The 22795-nt window shown below is 42.0% G+C and overlaps 1 protein-coding gene across 33 annotated transcripts in view; it reads left to right on the plus strand.

Annotated features, from left to right (window-relative positions):
• The window catches only part of CELF4 (CUGBP Elav-like family member 4), a 585818-nt gene that overhangs the window by 530294 nt on the left and 32729 nt on the right, over window positions 1–22795 (plus strand). For 20 of the 33 annotated variants that reach the window (XR_006354073.1, XM_043975762.1, XM_043975767.1 and 17 more), the window contains 4 exons: window positions 4125–4268; window positions 8260–8407; window positions 9697–9846; window positions 18518–18583. Coding sequence is in view for 32 of the 33 variants with exons in the window: in XM_043975762.1 (XP_043831697.1) it covers window positions 4125–4268; window positions 8260–8407; window positions 9697–9846; window positions 18518–18583 (508 nt within the window). In the remaining variant the exon portion in view is untranslated. The remainder of the gene's footprint in view (window positions 1–4124; window positions 4269–8259; window positions 8408–9696; window positions 9847–18517; window positions 18584–22795) is intronic. The other 13 variants (XM_043975763.1, XM_043975778.1, XM_043975780.1 and 10 more) reach the window with 2 other exon arrangements.

The raw sequence follows: 22795 nt of genomic DNA on the forward strand, positions 1-22795 counted from the left end.
AGCTCTGTTACTCTTCCTACCCAGTAATTCTAAGATCCAGTGCCTGGGGCAGAGTCAGAAATGGGTATTTACCAACAAGTGGCATTGGCAAAAATATTCTGAACCTTGTGCTGGTGCCCAGGAAAATAATGATTCCATTTCATGCTAAAGCTGAGAAAGAGCACAAAAGTCAACACCCTCTTCATTTCCCAGAGGAGGAAACAGAGGCATAGGAAAAAGTGACTTTCCATGTCTCACCATTATGATCTTATATATAATACTAGGAACACTTTAGGCAGTTTCCACCCAAAGTCGAGGTGATGTGATAGTAGAAGCCCAGCTTTGGAATCAGGAAGATCTGGGAAAAAGTCCTACTTCTGGCACATCCTGGCTGTGTGACTCTGGACAACTCACTGAACCTCTCAAGAACCCCAGACAACTTTTCAAGACTATAAATTAAAGAGAAATTGACAATATGCATTGGTGGAGGGAGTTTCCATATAAGGAGTTCCTCACCTTGAAGACATCTCAGGTCTGGACAGAAGAAAAAAAAAGTCCTACTCTCAAGCTGATTGTGAAGAAAATTTTGTGTAATTTTTTTTATTATGGGTGGGGAACAGGAATAGAAAGAGTTCCGTTGATAATAAATTGCATCTTGATCATGTTTTGCATATAAATCACTTTCTTCAAAATAATAACTTAACTGGTAAGTGTCAGAGATAGGATTTGAATCCAGTCTCCTGACTGCAAGCCCTGTTCTTTTCACTGTACCTAGAAACCTCTGACATTTTATCAAGAGTTGAAGCTCAGATTTCCCACTCAGTTCACAAGGGGCTGGACTTAAGAAAGACTTTATTTCAAGGCCACTGACAGGTCAGGAAATTAGTTTTTGCCACCAAGGACCCAGGGTTGGGGATTGGAAAAGAAGAGAGCTCACACCATCAACTCCCATTCATTTTTTTCTCTTTGCTGGGCAAAGGAGGAAGACAGCCATGCTAGTAAGAAAAGGTGGCCCCCAATTCAACACAATTCATCTGACACACTCACAATGTACTTGCACATGCACACACACACACACACACACACACACACACAATGCCAGTAAAGTAGGAACAATAGGATGATTCAGGAACTAGGAGTGTTGGTATATCTTAGATGCTCCTTTCCCCCACTCCTGATGGGGCACAAGGCTCATCTTAAAGGGAGTATCACTATGGTTTTTAAGGGAGTGAGAGAATAGGAAGAAGGGAGATGATTTATTTGGTCCTGTCTGCCCAGTTGAATTGTATTGGCCAAGCTTGTTTCCAATTCTCCTTACTCAAAGAAGGCTGCTTCATGGCCATCAGACATACACACATATATGCTCATATACTTATCAGCACATAGATGCATATAGACACATTAACAAACAAATGGGTGCCCACACACACACAAAGAAGTAATCATGAAATGTGCTCAAGCGCATGCATGCATCTGTGCATACACACACATCCCCACATAAATACAAACAAAGCCACAAACAAGATCTAAGAGTAGGATTCTCCATAAAGGCTTGGAAAAAGGAAAATCTATCTCTAGGAAAGGCCTTGCCCTTTGAGAGCAGAGAGAAGGAAGGCTTGGGGCTGAGTAAAATGGAGTGTTATCAAGGAAGTTCAGCATCAAGAAGCGGAAAGGGGAGAAGAGGAAACAGTGGAGGCATTACTGATATAGTGGTAGGGAAGGGAGTAGAGGCAAGACAGAAAGGAATCATGGCAAGGAAGGAAAAGAGTGGGGGAAATAGAGGTACTGAGTCCAAATGGAACTTCCTCTGCCCTAAGACAGTATAGGCTCTAAACAGGAGATCCCAGCCCAGTCAGTTCCCCTAGAGCAGTCCTGGGCTCCACTCATTGGGGTTAACGATCCAGAGTGTGCCCATGCTACCGTATCTAGGACCCATGCCCAATAATTATTAGTAGCACTTGTGTGCATTAGGAAACTCAGTAGTCAAAGAGCCATAACTATGAGAAGGATCTGGGAGAATCAATGAGTCTCCCACCTCCAAAATCCATCCATTTGCCAAGAAGGAATTCAACTAGAAACTGAGGAGAGGGGGCAAGGAAGGGCAGATTATGACATGATCTCCCTAATTTGGAACTTCATGTCACAAGAAATCCTTCTTCTCCACCCTTTACCACAGTTCGGACTTTCCAGCTCACCCTCTGGTACAAATCTAGGGATCATCATTATTACAATGACCAATGCTCTGTACAGAGAAGCAGGATGTTATAATGGAAAGAGTAGTAAATTTGTAGTTGAAAGACCTGGGTTCAAATCCTAGATACACTACTTGCTAAGCTGTGTGACTTTCCCCAAGGATCTGGTCCTCAGTTTCTCAATATGTAAAATGAAAGACTAAGTCATTGGTGATTTCCAATCGTCTCTTCCAATTAACTAAAATCTATGATCTTACTTCAGGTCCATGTGTTTGGTCCTTTCTGCTTTCCAAATTACTTTCATGTCATTTTTCAAATTTGATCCTCAAAACTCTCCTGGCAGATTTTATAGATAGGACAATTAAGGTCCAGGGATGTAAAATGGCTTGGGCAAGATCATTTAACAAGTTAGTAATGTGTCAAATTATATAGACAGCTAGGGGGAAAAGAGGATAGAGTGCTGGACCTAGAGTCAGGAATACTCATCTTCCTGAGTCCAAATCTGGCCTCAGACACTTACTAGCTGTGTGACCCTGGGCAAGTCACTTAACCCTATTTGCCTCAGTTTCCTCATCTGTAAAATCACTGGAATATAGTAAAATAGTAAAATAAGCTAGATAAGGAAATGACAAACCACTCCAGTATCTCTGCCAAGAAAACCCCAAATGCAGTCATGAAGTCAGCCACAATTGAAAAATGAACAAAAACAAATTATATAATTACTATGGCATATATATACATGTATGTATGTAAATTATGTATATATGTACATAAGATATACATGTGTGTGCCTATATGAGCCTATTTGTGTGTGATATGGAGAAGGGGATAGACAGACCACAGGCAGAGAGAAATCCAGTTTAATGAGTACAAGGTGCTTTGCTATCCAGGACTGCAACCCAGATCTCCTGACTCCTGGAATAGGGCTCTTAGTCCAGCATCTTTCAGTAGCTTCCTCATCCTCTGTTGCCCTGGGCCTGAGAAGTTCTGTAGTGATTTGGAAGCAGGGAGAGAAGGAAAAGAAAAAGAGTGGCCAGTCAGATGACTAAATGCTTGGAGGAGCTCTGAATCAACAGCTTGAACATCCTGAACTCTCTTCTCCTTGTTCTTTTTTGCCTGGGTCCAGAGAGATTCTGGCATTATTGACATTCATTTTAGCCAGATCATCCTATTTTTAAGACTGAAGCCACTCCCAGTTGTCCACAGCTGGTGGGTTTTGTACACCAGAATTGCAGACTATAGAGCCCTGAACTCCCCTCTTCTCCACACATCCTCTCATCCCACCAATAATACCACTGTTCTCACAAAAGGCACAATGGTGTCTTTTGTCATTTTAATATCAATTTGATATTAGCCTGAGTCAATCTGGGTAGTATAGTGAAAAAAGCATAGGATTTGGAATCAAAAGACGCAGGTTTGAATCCTGCCTCTGATACTTATTAGCTGTGTGACTCTGGAAAGTCATTTAACCTCTCTGGATCTCACTCTACTCATCTATAAAATGGGATGGTAGGATTAAGGGGCTTCTAAGATCTCACCTACTTCTAATGGTGTAAGAATCAGGATAACCAAATATACCACTGGAATCACTCTACAATTAAATTGGGTGTTGGAGGAAGACTGATGATATAGTTGATCTACTCTTGTTCAATCTGAACCATTGTTCCCTCTGCTCAGATAATAGGAAAGTTATCATAGTTTGACATAAGAGATTCTCTAGGATTCCAGAACCTTAGAGAGAATAAGAATTTCCCCAAGATAACCCATCTCAATACAGTCTCCAGAAAAGACGGGAAAGGAGATGTTCAGAATCAGGGGCATAATCCATATCAAGAAGGGAGATGCCCAGGCCTGGGAGATGGAGACAGGGAGGGAGGGGAAAAGAGAGGGAGGGAGGGAGGGAGGCCCTAGTCGGTATCTGTCTCACAGTCTCTCCTTCTCCAACCACTTCAGGGAGCTTCATCCAGCCTGGTCGTCAAGTTTGCAGACACTGACAAGGAGCGCACGATGAGGCGGATGCAGCAAATGGCAGGCCAGATGGGCATGTTCAACCCTATGGCCATCCAGTTCGGGGCATATGGAGCCTATGCACAGGCAGTAAGTGTAGAAATGATTCTGGGGCAGGAGACGTGAACACCAGGGTGGTGGTGAAAAGGGGGAAACAATGTGAAAACAGCAAAGGAGGGCTCCAGGGAGTTACTGGGATCTGTCCTGAGCCACCTATGTCTAGTTCTCTGTTTGGAGAAGAGCCAGAGGGAAAAAGAGATATGGACCCTAACCTCAGGGAGCCCCTGCTCTGTTACTGGGATTGAAAGAGTTTATGATGGAGGAAGCCCTAATCTGATGGGAGAGGTAGAGTTCCTGGCCAAGTGAGGCCCCAGTCTAATTTGGGGAGGGGGGGAGGAGAGAGTAAGTATAAAGAAGACTGTCTTTGGAGAGTCCCTGGTTTGGCTGGGCAAACAAGAAAGCCACTCCCTCTAGGAATCGAATAGTGCTAATAATAACTACAATGCAAACAGAGTAATTACTTGAAGCTCAAGTGTTGTGGGATTAATCAGGGCAAGCTTCTTTAAGGAGGGACATTTAATCCATTGATTCAACATACAATTATTATGTCTACCATGTGCAAAAGCACTATGATAGCTGCCAGGGAAACAGAGAACACCATGACAATCCCTGACCTGCCTACAAGGAGTTTGCATTCTCCTAAAGACAACCATTCTGAAGGGGAAGAACATGGATTGGGGAAGGGGGAGGGGAAGTTGAGAGAAGAATTCACACTGGGGGAAATAGCCTTCCAAAAGGGGCAGAAGTGAGAATGGTATGTTAATGAGCTCAGCTGTAAGAGTATATTGGGGGACCTAATGAGAAGGAAAGCTGGAGAACCTGGAGGCTAAGTAGGTATGTATAAATGGTGGGTGTCAAGGAAAACCTGCAGACAGAACAGGAGATAATAATAATAATAATAATAGACCACCTTTGCATAGCATTTTAAGGCACTTTTCATGGATATAACTCTGTCCACTGCTCGTAACAACCCTCATTAGGTTGGTAAGGCAGATAGTTGTTGATAGTCCAATCAGTATTTTATAGATGGGGAAACTGAGGCTCAGAAAGATTCATAGGATCATAGATCTGGGGTTGGAAGAGACCTCAGAAACACTGAGTGCAACTATATCATTTTACAGTTAGGGAAACTGAGGTCCCAAAGGAGTAAGTGACCTTCCCAAGGTCCCATGGCTAGAAAATGGTGAAGTAGGACTAGAATTTAGGACAAGTAAGAAAAATCATCAGCCACTCCCAACCACCCCTTTTTAGATCCACTTCCTTCCTTCATATTAATGTTGCCTGTTAAGTGCCCAGTGCCTTTACCATTCTCTACCTAATCCTATCCTAAACTCTGATAACTGATAAAACTAGGCATATGACAGTCCCCCTTCTCTCCTCCCTTACTCCCATCCTAGGAAAATTTTATTTTAATGGGTGATTGTTTCTTAACACAAAGAAATACAGTTACAACAGTGGACTATCAAGCCCCATGATATGCTAGTGAAGAAGACATTTCTAGTTTCCTGGTGGCCCTCTTATCATAACAGATAGTTGAATGCTGCCTTTGCTAATCCATAAAAGAGATGGGTCTACTAAAAGGGTTGAGAAGGAAGAAGTCAATCAAATGAGAAAAGATAGTTTTGTTTTTGTTATGGTTGTGGTGGTGGTGGTTGTTTTTTGTTTTGGGTTTTTTTTTGTTTTGTTTTGTTTTTTGGTGAGGCAATTGGGGTTAAGTGACTTGCCCAGGGTCACACAGCTAGTAAGTGTGAAGGGTCTGAGGCTGGATTTGAACTCAGGTCCTCCTGAATCCAGGGCCGGTGTCTTATCCACTGTGCCACCTAGCTGCCCCTATGGTTGTTGTTTTTAATCAGAATAAGGGAAGGAGTAAAGGCAGAGTTATTTTGTTATCCTTGTAGCCAGTTTTGTCCAGGGTCTTTAGAGTCTATAGCCCTGCAGACATAGAAAGAATTTCTTCTAATACTATCATGCATCCAGGAAGGTTGTCTAGTATCCTGCAAAATGCAAAAGGCTTAGAAGAAAGAGAGACTTGGGTTCCAGTACCACTTCTGACATTGAGTAGATGTACCATCCCAGACAAAACATTTAGCCTCCCTAAGCCTTAGTTTACTCATCTGTGAAATGGGGATAGAAATACCAGCCCACAAAGTTATCATAAAGAACTTTGTAGCCTTTATAATGCCACAGAAATGTGAGTAGCTATTATTACATTAGATCCTAATTATAACCCAAGAAGTCACAGGTAGGGATAGTGAGGAATAGAGCTGAAATTATCCAGGAGGGGAGAAATACATGTGTGACATACCCCATCTGATTATTAGATGATATCAGCTTTCATTTCACTGAGAGTATAGAGCCCAAAGGAGCCTTTGAGGCTACCTAATCATAATCCCCACCTTTATAGATGGGGAAACTGAGGCTCAGAAAGGTCACAGTCAGGGTTACAGTCAAGAAGTGACAGACAGGCTGTGACAAACTCTTTCTAATGGACTGTACTACTGTTACCTAGAGATCAAAAGTAGGGAGCTTCCTGAGGTAAAAAATTGAAACCCCAGGTCCTAGACTTGCCAGCTTTCTCCTTTCCCTCAGCATATATAGTTGAATATCCTAAGTGAACTTGAGTCCATTGTGAGGGACTATGAGGACACAAAGTTTACACAGTTGAAGCATCTCACAAGTATAATTCATGTACTTGATCAGCTAGTCATGGGACTAGAAGCATCTCACCATAGCATAGGCTTAAAGTAGTAAACAGTGCCTGCTGGGACAATTTGTTGTCACTATACCCTCCTCTTGGCCTTAACATCTGAAGTCATGATTCTTTGAGCTAATCAATCTGATAGTCATAAATAAACACTTATTAAGCACCTATTTGTGCCAGGCACTATGCTATGTACCTGAATTCTACCTTCTAGTACTTCCGTGAAACACTGCCATGGTCACTAGGAACTGTTAGACCTTGGACAAGTCACTTCCTTTTTTTTATTCTCAGTTTCCTCATCTGTCAAATGAAGGAGTTGAACTAAATTTCTAAAGTTCCTTCCAGTTTCTAACATTCTATGATTCTTTAAGACTGACTTTAGGCATTAGTCACTAGAAGTGTAAAGTTTCCTTCTTGCTACGCTTGCTCGCTCGCTCGTTCTCTCTCTCTCTCTCTCTCTCTCCCCTCTCTCTAACCTGTTAGAGAACCTTCTTGAGCCTGTTCCTTTTCTTATATCTAGATTGAACTATACTAGGCATCCCTCCTCCTTTTTACATTGTTCCTACTTATCTTTGTTGATAGTCCAATATGCTTATCTCTCTCCTCCAGCTTGCCCTTACTTTCCCCAAAATATCCCAAAGATATTCTTAACATCATTTCCCCTCTGCCAGCCTGAGATATTCCCTTCCCCCCTGCCACTGCCCCATCCTCACATACCTCTTCTCATCCCATGTGCAAGAATCTGTCTGAATTTTTTTTGATATCTCCATTTCCTAGGACTACAATTCCTAAAACACAGATGGCCCCCAATTTATAATTTTTTTTTCTGAGGCAATTGGGGTTAAGTGACTTGCCCAGGGTCACACAGCTAGTGTTAAGTGTCTGAGGCCAGATTTGAACTCAGGTCCTCCTGACTCCAGGGCTGGTGCTCTATCCACTGTGCCACCTAGCTGCCCCCCCCCAATTTATAATTTAATAGAGATAACTCTTTACTGTTCTATACCCCCTCCCCAACTTCAATTAGTGTAGTTAGAGGGGAATGATCCCCTCTAGTTTCATAATCTCCTTTGAAAGGATAGTATATTCTTTCTCAAGCTGTGACTCCATAGGATCTCAATTCCCACTGTGTCCCACTACCAACACCGACATTTGTGCAGAAAGCAAAAGCTATGCTTTCCATGAAGTTGTGAGGGCCAAGGAGAAGAACTATGATACCCAGGGATGAGGGGCTATATTAAGGGGAGTCATGACCCCCCAAGATGGTGGGGGCAGCCCCACCTGGGAGCGCGTGATATTTTTTCCCCGTTCCCTTTGCCCCAGCTGATGCAGCAGCAGGCGGCCATCATGGCATCCGTAGCACAGGGAGGCTACCTGAACCCCATGGCAGCCTTCGCAGCAGCCCAGATGCAGCAGATGGCAGCACTCAACATGAATGGCCTTGCGGCCGCCCCCATGACCCCAACCTCAGGTAAGTTGCTCCACCTTGGAGGTCTCATGGAAGGGGAGAGAAGAGCAGTGTCAGAAAAGGCATGAGGGTCTTTCTGCTCTTCAGAGGTGACTAAACATTGGCTTAGGACAGCTCAATGGGGGAAGGGAGAAGTGCTACTGAGATCAGCTTCATGGGATGGACTCTTACATGGGCCAATGTAGAGACAGGAAGGCTATTTTAAGGAGTAGATCCTGAACTGTGATTAGGAGGAGGTTAGGGGTTTAGTATTATTATTACCTCTGATAGTTTAGACAAGTAGGTAGATTCCACCATCTCTATCCCCATCATCACCACCACTGTCATAGCTCTATTATTGCCCTGACTATCCCCATTACAAACACTATCTCAGTTCCCAACACCATCATTACTACCATCAGTGTCAGTACCAACATCACCACCATCTCCACCATCATCACTACCTCATCACCACCAATCAGTGTCATTACTATCAGTACCATTAGTGTCATCCCCATCCCCATCATCATCCTTATCATGATCACTAACAGCTGGGTCTGACCTATAGATCATCCCTGTGGGATAAAACAGACCACGGTGGGGATGGGGATGCCCATAGTTAACCTCTGTATTGATTTCTCAAAGGCTATCTACCTGAGGAGTGAGAGCTCCATCTAGTAGAACTGGTTGGGGGAGATAGGGAATAACAGCATTCACAGGGACCCAGACGTGATAACACAGACCGAACAATTGAGAAAATATTCAATCTATAAATGTGTCCTTACTGAGCACCTCATGTTCTCCCAACCTTGTGCTACACCACGTTGTGATACAGATGAGGCATGCCCACTTTCCTTGGGGAGCTCAGCTTACTCTGGCAGACAAGTCACACATCCACCAACTAGAAGACAATGTCATACCGTATATGGCCACACACCACACTCTGTGATTCAGACTTTAAGTGTTGTAGGAACTCAGTGAAAGAGAGGTCAGTGGGCTTGGTTACTCGGGAAGAAGACTTCCTGGAAGAAATGAGACTCAATCTGAATCTTGAAGAATGGGTAAGATTTGGACAGGCATAGAGGAGTTAGAAAGGCATTTCAGGTATATGGGGTGGGGGAGGAGGGAGGAATATCACAAGCAAAACCTCAGAAGTTGGACTGAGCATGGCATGTTAAGGGGACAATAAGGTCAGACTGAATCTCTCCTTGGAAAGTAGAAGGCCAGTGAGGAAAGGTATTATACAAAGCCTGGGATCCTTCACCTTTGCTGTGCCTGTGTTTCTCTTTTTTCTCCTCCCTCCTGCTCCCAAGGTGGTAGCACCCCTCCGGGCATCACTGCACCAGCTGTGCCTAGCATCCCATCCCCCATTGGGGTGAACGGATTCACCGGACTTCCCCCACAAGCTAATGGACAGCCTGCAGCTGAAGCCGTGTTTGCCAATGGAATCCACCCCTACCCAGGTAAGGCAGCTCCCTGATCCTTCATTCTCACAACCTGAACTTCCCTAATCCCCTGCCCCCATACCCTATATCTTCCGTTTCAGCCACTAATCTAATAGAGGTAGACATGGCACAAAGAAATGACCCAGGCAGGATGTCAGAGAGCACACATAGATGAACTCATGCTCCCACTAATACAGGGTTTCTTTATTCACTAAAAGGCCCATCCAAAGGTTCTTCCCTCCAAACTGGGGACACTCTAAGTCACTTTGGATTTCCAGGAAGGCAAAGAATGAAAACCTTTCTTCTGCTGAGCTTACTGAAACACGATAGGGTTGAAAATAAAGGAATGGAGGAAAGTAAATAGGGAAACTACATCAAGAAAAATGTAGATGAACAAGATAGCAAAGGCCTAGAATTGTTAGTTCAGAGTCCTGCCTACCAGATGTGGCTGTTCCTCCCCTATTTACTATCACCTTTAAGCATCTGTCCTTTATCCCATCACCCCCTTCTTAACCCTTAAGGGAGAGGGGAAGTGCCTTCAACACACACACCTGTCAGGTATAGGACATATCATTAGTAGTAAAAGTTTTGACTTGAGATCCTTATGAGATCCCTGCCATCTCTTTCTGAGGATCTCTTAGAGTGAGAGAAACATAGATTTAATCATAAAACTAGAAGAGAGACTTCTAAAATTCCTTATTCCAACCCCTCTCCCAAAGCAGAGGTCCCATCACCAACATCCTCCACCAGTAGTCACTCAGTCTGTTTGAAAACATCCAGCAATGGGGAGCTTCTTGCCCAAAGCAGCCTTTTCCACTTTGGGCCAATTTGAATTATTAATATGCTTTCTTTATGTTGAGCTGAAATCTGCCTCCCTAGAAATTTTGCCCTTCAGAGCCAAGTGGAGCAAGTTTAACCTTTATTTTACATAACAGCCCCCTAAATACATGAAGATCTCTATCTCACACACCCCCACACCATGTCCTCTCTACTCTACAGTAAACAGTTGTTTGGTCAATGCTCATTTCAAATGGCTCCTAATCATATTTTTCATCTTCCTTTGGAATCATTCCAGATTATGAGTGGGTCTTTAAAATGTGGCTTCCAGAACTTCTGTCAAAGTGATCCAACTAGGGCCTGGTACCTTGGGTCCAGCACTTTTCTTTTTTTTTTCTTTTTTTTTTGTGGGGCAATGGGGGTTAAGTGACTTGCCCAGGGTCACACAGCTAGTAAGTGTCAAGTGTCTGAGGCCGGATTTGAACTCAGGTACTCCTGAATCCAGGGCCGGTGCTTTATCCACTGCGCCACCGAGCCACCCCCTACAGCACTTTTCTTGCTCAAGATGCAAGAATTATAATTCTACAAAATCAGCCTAAGAAATGATGAGCTTTGTTTGGCTTCCATGTCACACATTCGCATAGATCATAGGATTCCAGATTTCAAGTTCAAATGAAAGAATATTTGTAAAATGCTTAGCACATTGCCTGGCACATAGTGGGTGTGGTATAAATGCTTATTCCCTCCCTTATTTTCAAGCTAAAGGCACCATAAAGATAGATTTAAGTTGAGCTAGTCTAAACTTATTATTATACAGATAAGACTTTTCCCCACATAAACTGCTTTCTAGCCATGCTTTTCCCTGCCTGGATATGCTCAATTGATTTTTGTGCCCAAGTGTAAGATTTACATTTATCCCTATTAAAGTCTATATCTTTTTAGCTTCACTTCACTGAGATATTTTCTAAATTCCAATTCCATCACCCAAACATTTTCTAATCCTGTAGATTTTGTATGAACTGCAAATTTGATAAGCATGCCATCTATATTTTTTCTTTCATCCTAGTCACTGGTAAAAACATTGAGCAAAACAGTGCCAAGGACAGAGCCTTGAGGCACTCTACTAGAGACCACTTTCAGGTTGATACATTAATCAATGCCATCTGGATCCTTTCATTCTGACAATTCTGACCTCACCTAAATTTACTATCATTCAGTTTGTATCTCTCTACCTTGTCTGGGAGGATATGAGAAATGTAATTAAATCCCATGCTGAAATCAATGAAATTCATAGGAACATATCATAGACCTAAGTCTCAATCTAAGGATCTCAAAGGGAATTTGAAGTTTCTCTAATTCATTCCTCTGACATGTAGTAGACTATTAACCCCTCCCAAAATAGGGAAATTAGTTTGGTCTGCTATGTTTGGTTCTCAATGAAACCATGATAAATGATCACTGCCTTCTTTTCTAAGAGCTCACAAACCATACCTTCAAACAATCCATTTTAGAATCTTACTAGGAATCAAACTGGGGGCAATTAAGTGGTTCAGTGGATAGAGCACTGAGCCTGGAGTCAGCGAGAACTAAGTTCAAATCCTGCCTCAGACACTTACTATCCATGTGACCCTGAACAACTCACTTAACCCCCTTTGCCTTGGTTTCCTCCTCTGTTAAATGAGCTGGAGAAGGAAATGGCAAGCCACTCTACTATCTTTGCTGAGAAAAATCCAAATGGTGCCATGAAGAATCAGACATGACTGAAACAACTGAATAGCAACAGCAAGGAATCAAAGTCAAGAGACAGCTTATACTTTAAAGTATTCACCTTCTAGAAAGCCTAGTGTCCCAGAAAAAGCACTGGATTAGGAATAAGAAGGAACCTGAGTTAAAACCCCACCTCTTGAATCTCCTGATTATATTTCATAATACCTCATCTCCCCTTTTGCATAGTCTGTTCTTCTTAAACAAGGTATAGCCTTCAAGTCAGAAGTCTCATCCCACTAAGTTACACTGATACTTAATGTGGGGCATTGAGAGTCTTAGCAATGATACCCATGGCAGCAACATTTGAGAAATTTAAATGAGGAAGGAAAAAATATATACCAGGAGAAAAACAATTTCTTCACACATTGTGCACAAGCTAAAAGGGAGACAGTGCTTGGCTTTAAGCCTTCATGACCCTCTGACAATTTCCCAGGGAAGCAGTTACTTCTTTTAGAGCTAGTTGAAGAATCCTTACCATCAGCCCTCATAGCTTTCACCTCTCAGTCCTTTTCTGAGCCCTGAACCCCCAACCAAGCATTGAACCTCCTGTCCCTTCCTGGCCCATGAGTCACCTTGGTTGCTTGAGTTCAGAGTTCTGCAACAAATGAGACCTCATTCCTTCTATTCTCTGTCTGCTATCCTCCCAACTGTTCTTGCTATGATATACTTTCTTATCTCCACATATTCCAGGCCATGAGCTGTTTTTTAGGGTTTGGTTTATAAAGGAAAAGAGAATATACATATTCATAAATCATATACTAGTACAAGATCACTAAAAATGCATATAAAAGAAAACTACCTAATCTCAGAGTAGGCTGACCTAAATTTCCTAAGGCACCTTATACCAATGTTCTCCTAAGCCCAAACTGGTCACCCTTGATTCCCTCTCAGATAAGAGTGGTCACTGGATCTGCTGCCCATGTCACCTCTGATAAGAATAGTTTCTTCTCTTCAAAATACAAGTGACTTGGGCAGCTAGGTGGCTCAGTAGATAAAGCACTGGCCCTGGATTCAGGAGGACCTGAGTTCAAATCCAGTCTCAGACAGTTGACACTTACTAGCTGTGTGACCTTGGGCAAGTCACTTAACCCTCATTACCTCACTCCCAAAAAAACAAACAAAAACAAACAAAATACAAGTGATTCTTAGGGATTTACCCCTCCCCCTTCCTGAGCTTTCTGGACCAAGCTATTTGGTCCATTCTTCCAATTTCAGGTATATTCTTGCCCAATTAGGAAGCTTCCTGATGGCATGGGAAACAATGTGCTCTCCCAAGAGTACTATGTACTCACTTAGCTAACTAGATGTATAACTTCAACTGCTTCACCAAAGGACAAAAAAAAAAAATAACAAGCCAATAACTTAGGATAATCCTTATCACCTCATAATCAGTACTCAACCTGAAATGCAAATTATCCCAGAAATTCACAAGACAACCACATTATTCCCACATGTTCTCCTATGTTCTTAGAGACACTAGTCTAATGGGTGGAGAGGAGCCACAAAGCCTGGGGATCTTTTAGTCTGGTGAGGACAGAACACACCTACAGAACACAAATGGAAGACAAATAATAAACAACTGTAGAGGAATTGTATATAAATAGAAGACCCAGGACTGAAGGAATGATCGTTCTTTCCCAGCATTAATCAGGAAAAATATCCTGGAGTCTAAGATCCTGATTCATAAGAAGAGAACTCTGAATAGGCAGTGTGGTGGATGAGTTCTTCCTAGCACTGTCAAGTTCTGTTCAGGACCTAGGACAGCTCAGCCGGGACTTCTGATACCCACCAGGAAAGCTAGAAGTTCATTCCTGGCCAATTTCTTCCATACTAGAAATAGACTCATTACTGGTAAAACTAGCCAGTGGCTGGAAACACCTCTACTTTTCATCCAGTATCATGGAGAAGAGAGAGCCTGAATGAAAAGGGCTCATTGATTGGTGGAGGTGGAACAGCATGGAGGAAAGGGAACTGGGCTAGAAGTCCTAGGCCTGTTTCTGACACCAGCTAACTATATGGCTTGCAGCAAATCACTTTATCTCTTTGTGGCTCAGTTTTTTTCATCTCTAAAATGAGGGGTTTAACTAGATGAGCTTTAAAGTGCCTTCCAGGTCTAACATTCTATCTATTCTTTTCTCCATTTGGTTTAGAAGAGTAATAATATTAAATGAATAGCCTATTTAACATTTAACTTTTTTAAAAGTGCTTTCACTTTCATTATCTCAATTTGAAGCTCACACACAATCCTGAGAAGTAGGTAGATGTCATTGTGTCCATTTCCCAGATGGAGAGGAAAGATGAGGGCACTCTAGTAGAGGGAACAGAACAAGAAAAATCTTTAAGGACCAAATGAGCATGCCCTATGTGGAGAATGGTGTAAATACTAGCCTGTCTAGAGAGGAGAATCTATACTGAAGAATAGGGATTGGAGAAGTAAGGAGTCACAGTAAGGGGAGTGGGGAACAGAGGTCAGACACAGAGGGATGCATCAAAGAGGTTCAGATTTCTTGAGAATACCCAATTTGCATCTGGAATAATTCTGCTTCCCATCCCTCCTCCCTGCCTACAAATCCACTCCACTGCCAATTCCCAAGAAAGAGGCAGAGAAACCAAAGGATGTTACTTAAGATGATGAGTATTTTGAATGTTTGCTTCTAATATTGTTCCCAAGAAGCTTTCCTTTCCATAATTGCCACAGGCAAGGCACTTTATAGAGGCACAGGATGACCTTATCTGTGTCATCCATATATGTGCATACACAAATGCATAGACACATACAGTCATCTATCCCTCAGTTTACTTATTCAAAATCCCACTAGCAGATACATTTGGATGACTTCTCTTCCTTTTCTGCCCTGGAAGACCACCCCTTCTATATCTCCTCTATGCACAATGGCATATCCATTTCCCTACCCCCTTTAATATCTATGAGCTATTTCATTACAAGTTAGATATGTTCCCTTCCCACATTTGTAACAATTTGCCATGTTTTATAAACCATTCCCTATTAGAGTAGGGAGAGAAAGGGAGAAGGAGAAAGGGAGAGAAAGAGAGGAGGAAATGACAAGGGGGGGTGAATAATGCAGCAAAAAGAATTAGCCATCTTTAAATGTGAAGTTTAGAGCCACCAAAATAAATGAGATCTTTCAAGTTCTACAAGCCTCGGACATTTTTCTCTAATGGGTTGTTAAAGATATAGTTTGCAAGCATTTGGAAAAGAAATCAGTACATATATAATCTATACCTAATTGCTTGTAGTTTCAGGGAAAGGGGGTAAAGGAGGAAGGGAGAGAATTTGGAACTCAAAATTTTTTTAAATGAAAGTTTTAAATTGTTTTTACATGTAATTAGAAAAAAATACACAAATTCTCCCCCAAAAAAAATACAAAGAAAAAAAAAGCAGTGATCACTAGGAACCAGCATAGGTTAATTTAGGAACAAGATCTAACAAACTAATCCAATTTCCTTTCTTCATAGCAATGCTCAGTTAATCAATCAAGAGAACCTCATACAGTGTATATTGATTCAGTAATTAACTTGACAAAGCCGTATCTTGTGATTACATGGAGATATGTGAGCAGAATTCATAGTTGGCTTGAATTTTGTACTCAAATAGTATTAAGTGATATATCAATGTCAATCTGGAAAAAAATGTCTTGTGACTTTGTCCCAGCATCTTTATTCCTATAGTGTTCAACATTTTAAATTATTATTTGAATGAAGGCATAGATCAAATTTGTAGGTGACACAAATTTGGGGAAAAATAACTAACTGATGGATGAAATTTTTAAGAATCTCTAAAATCTCAAAAGGATGGAAAGATATACTGAATGAAAAAAAAAACTAAGCCTAAATGTGAAGTCCTACATTTAGATTTAAAACATTAATCAGAAAACTGTATTTAAGACACTCGTGCTTTCCCATAAAATCCTTTTTTGTTGTTGTTCCACTTTGTATATGGAAATGTTCTTTTTTGGAATGTTTGTTAAATTTAGGATAAAAAAGGATAGAAATCAAATTAATTGCAAAAGAACATAATGAGGAAATCTTAGTAATTAGTGTAGGGGATAAAACCAAGGGTGTTTAGCTGACTACAAGGCAGCTGGTAGCACAATGGATAGAGCACTGGGTCTGGTGACAAAAAGACTTGAGTTCAAATCTGAACTCAGATACTCATGAGGTGTGTAACCCTGGACAACTCACTTAACATCTGTCTGCCTCAGTTTCCTCATTTGTAAAATTGGATAATAATAACTTACTTCTCAGGATAATCATGAGGGTAAAATGAGATAATATTGTAAAGTGCTTAGCACAGTCACTGACGCATAGTAGGTACTTAATAAATATTTAAATATGTATAACATTATACTACAATATGTATTAAAATATAATATGTAACAAACATTATTATAAGCCAAATACATATTACATTTACATCATATTATAAATATAATATAATTAAATAGTATATATAACAAACATACCTATGAGTCAAAAGTGTCTACCTCATAAGGCTATCAGATGAGTATCAAAGTATCAGTTGAGACAGTATACATGAAATTGATTTTCAAATTGTAAAGCCCTATGCAAATGTGAATACTATCTAAATTATTAAAAAGCTAATGTGATCTTAGGTTGAATTAATGAAATATGGCCCAGAAATATGGTCCTGACTTTCGTCCTGGTCAGGCCCCAATTATTGTATTGTACCTAATTCCTTGTGGGACATTTTAAGAGGGACATTGACAGGTAGAACAAGTCCAGAATAATGCCCCCCCCACTACAAACTACATTTATAGAGTATTTCAGAGTTTAAAAAGTGTTGTACTATCTAATTTGATCTTCATGAAAACCATTTGAGATAGGCAGAGGAATCATGGAGAGGGGAAAAGGCCTTGACCCTAAAGAGAGAACATGGCTTCTGATCCCACCTGTGATATGTGGCTTTGGTAAAGTTGTTGAACCTCCGTCAGCCTGTTTCCTTATCTGTAAAATGGGGGTGGGGTGGGGGGGAGGCACTATTTGGCCTCTGAGGTCCCTTCCAGCTCTAGATCTGATCCCATTATTGTCATCCCCTTTTGACAGATTAGGAACTTTAGAGAGTTTTGTTCACATTTATGTAGGAAATTAAGGCTTGCAAAGAAAGTACTTTATATAGATATGGATATGAATCTGGATATAGGTATGGTCATGGACGTAGATGTAGATGTAGACATAGACATAGATATAGATATAGATGTAGATGTAAATAGATTACTTAATTTGATTCTCACAACCCTATGAGTTAGATGTTATTATCGTGCATGTTTTTTTTCAAATGGGGAAACTGAGGATGACCGAGGTTATGTGATCTACAGTTAGTAAACATCAGAAGCAGAATTTGAACCCAGGTCTTCCTAGCTACAAGTCCAGCACTTTATCTGGTTTGCCACATTGCCTGAACTGTATGACCAGGGAGAAATCACTTAACCTCTCTGAACCTCAGTTTCCTCATCTGTAAAATGGGGAGGATAATAACTGTAATGCCTATCTCATAGAGCTGTTATGAGGCTCAGATGAGAAAATGTAGTCAAGTGCTTTGCAAATTTTTAAAGGTTATGTATAAAATTCTACCCCAAGTCCGGTCTTCTCCACACTTAGCATCCCCAGTTCCTGTAACAGACTTTCCAGACCCCTCACCCTACTAATTTTCCTTCTCTGGACACCTTTGTTTTTGTCTCCAATCCTGTCCAGTCTGTGGCCAGACCTTGTATGACCTGCTCCTTGCTTGAGTGTTATTAGACCATTCCTTGCTGAAGGGACAGTCTAGAAGCCAGGACTGGCAAGAGTGAGATAGACATAGTGACTACTGTTAAACACCGGATTTGGTCTGTGCCTCCAGGGGGTCCAGGAGTATTAGACAGATGCATGGAAATATCATATCACTATCAAACCCAGGGTCATGGAAGCTATCACCTACTCTCAGTTCAAACTGGGGAAACTTTTTAGAAGAAGCAAAAACTGTTTAAAAAAAGTTTCAGAAACAGTGTAGAATTTGGGGAACCTAGGAGAGAGGCTAGGAGGATGCGGGAGCATTCAGGGGGCACATGAAGATTTCAGGGAGCTACTGACCTCTGTTGTCCTTTTTTTCTTCTGTCTCCTCCAGCACAGAGCCCCACGGCGGCCGACCCCCTGCAGCAGGCCTACGCTGGAGTGCAGCAGTATGCAGGTCGTTAGTATTGACGCTTTCTCCCAATAACACTTTCCATAAGTCCCTCTTTCTATCCCCTAATCTTTCCCTCATCATGTTCCTATCATTCTTAAGTATAGAGACTACCCCAGTAGCCCCTGCAGTGCTTCAAACTGTGAGAGGAGGCATGAGGATGACAGAGAATATTTCCAGGATGAGATCTGGAGGGAGTGGGAGGGGGAAGAGGCTTCTGTTTAGAGACAAGGGATTGAAACCTTGCCATTCCCTCCTTCCTCCTCCTCAGTAGAGACCCATTCTGAAGTCTAGCTTGGGTGAGGGAATGCCACTCAATCCAACAGGGCAACTCAACCTCACTACATACCCAGCCTGAGAGACATGAGAAGAGAGGCAGATACAATTCTTCCCCTTGGGGAGTTTACAGCATAGTTGGGGAAATAAAACACACATATCAGTTACCGAACAACACAGGATAGTGTCTAGTCAAGTGTGCAATTGTGGGATTGTGAGATTCAGTCCCAAAGTGCCAAAAAGGGACATTAGAAAAAGAAGAAATCTGGGGCAGCTAGGTGGCACAGTGGATAGAGCACCGACCCTGGATTCAGGAGGACCTGAGTTCAAATCTGGCCTCAGACACTTAACACTTACTAGCTGTGTGACCCTGGGCAAGTCACTTAATCCTCATTGTCCAGCAAAAACAAACAAACAAAAAAGAAAAAGAAGAAATCAGTGTGAGAGGCAGCATTCACAGAAGGCTTCATGGAAGAGATGGGACTGAAAACCAGAGGTTGCAGGATAGACAGTATTTGGATGCATATATGCAGAAGGAGGGAGGAAGGCAAGAAGAAAGGAAAGAAGAAATAAAGAAGGAAAAAGAGAAGGGGGAGAAAAAGAAGGAAGGAAGAAAGGAGGGAAGGAAATACAGTATGGAGACTGGAGGGCAGACAACAGAAGATGCAAGGGGCTTCCAGTATAGTTGGGGAGACTAGACTCACACATGGAACAATTAGGAAACAACAGGAAAGAGTATGTGGTTCAAACTTAGTGCTGTAGGAGACCACAGTGAACCCAAGAAAGGGAAATAACACTCTCAGAGCCCTCCCCATTCCTCCCAACAGAACTTGCCACCCCACTCCCTTCCCAGAGCCGAGGCAGTCTCTAGCTTGCTGCCCATGGTCGATAGGGAACAGGACCAAATCAAGAAACAGGGAGGGGAACTGCCTGACTTCAGTCCTTTGATGACCACTAACTCCTCCATACCTATCCTTCACTCCCTAGGCACAGTCAATTCTGTATTATCTGCACTAGCAGACTGTAACAGTGGCACAAATAATCCAAAATAGTAGATGAGCCAAAGCACTGAAAAATGTGGCAACTGCCAGGTACTCCAAAACAGTGACTAATACAAAAGAATGGATACGTTCAAACAAATTCTTCCAGAAGTCCTTATTTGTTGGTTCTGGAATTTTTTAAAGCAAAGATTTTCCGTCCCGATGCCATCTAGTTCAAGCTAATAAAAAGCACACACATATGCATATGCACACAAAGAGTTTGCTTTCTGTGAACTCACACTGATGAAGAGCCAGGTTCTTGGGGAGCAAGATGTAATAATTATGTCACAGAGGAGATAAGAAGGGAGACAGAAAAGTGTGATGAAATAGGGAAAGGATATTTGATTGATGATTGATATTTGAGTTATCTAGATTGGGTGAACAAGTAACTCATTAAACCCCCCATGTAACTAACAAGTCATATTGATACAGTCCTTTAAGTAAATAGAAAAAGCATTTATTAAGCACTCACTATGGAACAATCACTGTGTTAAGTGTTGGGGTTTCAAGTATTAGCAAACGGGGTGCAGTGGATAAAGCACCGCCCTTGGATTCAGGAGGACCTGAGTTCAAATCTGGCCTCAGACACTTGACACTTACTAGCTGTGTGACCCTGGGCAAGTCACTTAACCCTCATTGCCCTGTCCAAAAAAACAAAACAAAACACACACACACACAAACAGCAAATAATATCCCCACCCCCTCCAATTACATGTCAAGTGTTAGCAAGCAAGAGCTTACATTCCAATGAGGAACACAACACTCCTAAAGAAGAGAGAGGGAGTAGAGTGGCAGAGTTGATTGATCTTGCTTTGGGGTTTAAAACTGGGGGTAGTGAGGAAGGAGAAGAAAGGGCACACAGCAAGTTGTTAAGGTTGTGGAGAAGATAACAGGAGAATAGGAGTAAAGGGAAACATGGCTGAGACTTTCCTGAAACAGTGGTTTTGCAAAGGCAGTCATCACTCAGGCCAGCAGTGGCCACAGTGGGAGCTCTCCTATTACTGCACACATGGCATGAGTGCTCACAATGAACCCTACACAGAGAAACAGTAGGTAAGCACTTACACTGTGCGATATGAGTGACATCAGGAAGTCCTGCTATGCAAAGTGTCTCACCCAGTGGCCTGCCACATCTTCCCCCCTCCCCACCAAAGTTCCTTCTCCTTGGGTGAGGCACTGTCTCCTCAAGGGTCCACTTTTTAAATGAAACCCTTCCCTGGGAGGAGAAAGCACATTTAGTCCCTTGAAGTTTTCAGGTACTTTTCTGCCTAATTGGGGGGTAGGGAGGTGTAGAGAGAACTAAGAAAGGAGAAGAAGGCATAGGAGCAAGAGATCAAAACAAACTGTTGATTTGACTAGCCCTGTTCTTGCTAAATTGCTCCCTTTATTCTACCTTAGCTAACTTAATATGAAGATGGAGACAGAAAAAGGAAATCCCAAAAAAAGGCCTAGGGAGAATTAGACAAGAGAGGAGAATGGAGACAGAAAAGTCAGAGGAAGAGGAGGGGCAGGAGAGAGAAGGGAGAGAGGGAAGAGAGGAGGAAGAGAAAGGAAAAGAAGGGAGAGAAAGTTCAAAAGGAAGAGGAGGAAGAGAGATATGACATGGAGGAAAAAATGAGAAGGGGAGATAAAGAAGAGATTGAGGGAAAATGAAGAAGGAAGAGGTAGAAAGAGATAAAAGGACAGAATGAAGAACAAGAAGGAAATGAAGTCAAGGCAGAGTAAACAACAAAAGGAAAGAATGAGTAAGAAAAGACAAAATAGGGACAGGATAAAGAGAAAGAAGTGGAGAGAGAGAGAGTAAGAAACAGAAGGAATGTGGGAGGAAAGACAGAAGACATATGGAGCAAAGGAAATAGTGAAACAAGAAGACTGAGAAATGGGGAAAACAGAATAACAGAGGGAGAAAGAGAGAAAAAGGAAAGAACAACAACAAAAAAAGAAAAAGAAAGGAGGGCAAAAGACAGAAGAGAAAAGAGCAGGAAGCAAAGGAGAAGGAAAGACAAAGAAAAGAGGAGAGAGGGAGGTGGAGAGAATCCCTGTGAGTGACAGAGAAATGTGTTTGCTGTTCTGGGCTGGGGGAAGGTATGAAAAAGGTCCTTCCTTTCCCTATTTCATCACACTTTCCTGTCTCCCTTCACTTCCTACCCCTGCTTCCAGGTCTAGATCAAAGCTCCTTCTTCTTTTTTCTTTTTTTTTTTGGTAGGACAGTGAGGGTTAAGTGACTTGCCCAGGGTCACACAGCTAGTGTCAAGTATCTGAGGCTGGATTTGAACTCACATCCTCCTGAATCCAAGGCCCGTGCTTTATCCACTGCGCCACCTAGCTGCCCCTCAAAGCTTCTTAAACTGTGGGTTGTGACCCCATCAAAACTGAATGTGGGGGTCATGAAAAATTTGGCAACAGTAAAAGGTTATGTATACCTATTATACATACCTATATACCTGGGGTCACATAAAAATTTCTCTGATGAAAAGGGGTTGTGAGTGGAAAAAGTCTAAGAAGCCCTGTTCTAGATATTATATACTAACATGCCCAGCCTCCCGACTCAAAGCAGACTCCCCTTAACATATGACCAAGGGAGAAGTGGGTCGGTTAGTTTGGAATAAACTATGGCAGTGCCAGAGATAGCACAAGGCAAAGACAAATGATGGAGTACTTGGATCTGTTTCCTCATTTCCTAAATTAAAGGTAAAACTGGCTTTTAGCCTAGAACCCAGCAGAAAAACCAGTACCCCATTCCTTTGAACCCTTCAGGCCTCTTCCCCAACTGACTCCCAGCAATCAGAACAGCAAAGCTAAGCACCTCAGCCTTGGTAGAAGTGTACCAATAATGTACTGTGATATCTCAGTCCTTTACACTAATAGGACCTGTATTTGGTTGATTATCCACAGCTTATATTTA

The sequence above is a fragment of the Dromiciops gliroides genome, chromosome 1 (assembly GCF_019393635.1).
Source record: "Dromiciops gliroides isolate mDroGli1 chromosome 1, mDroGli1.pri, whole genome shotgun sequence".
NCBI classification, from domain to species: Eukaryota; Metazoa; Chordata; class Mammalia; order Microbiotheria; family Microbiotheriidae; genus Dromiciops; species Dromiciops gliroides.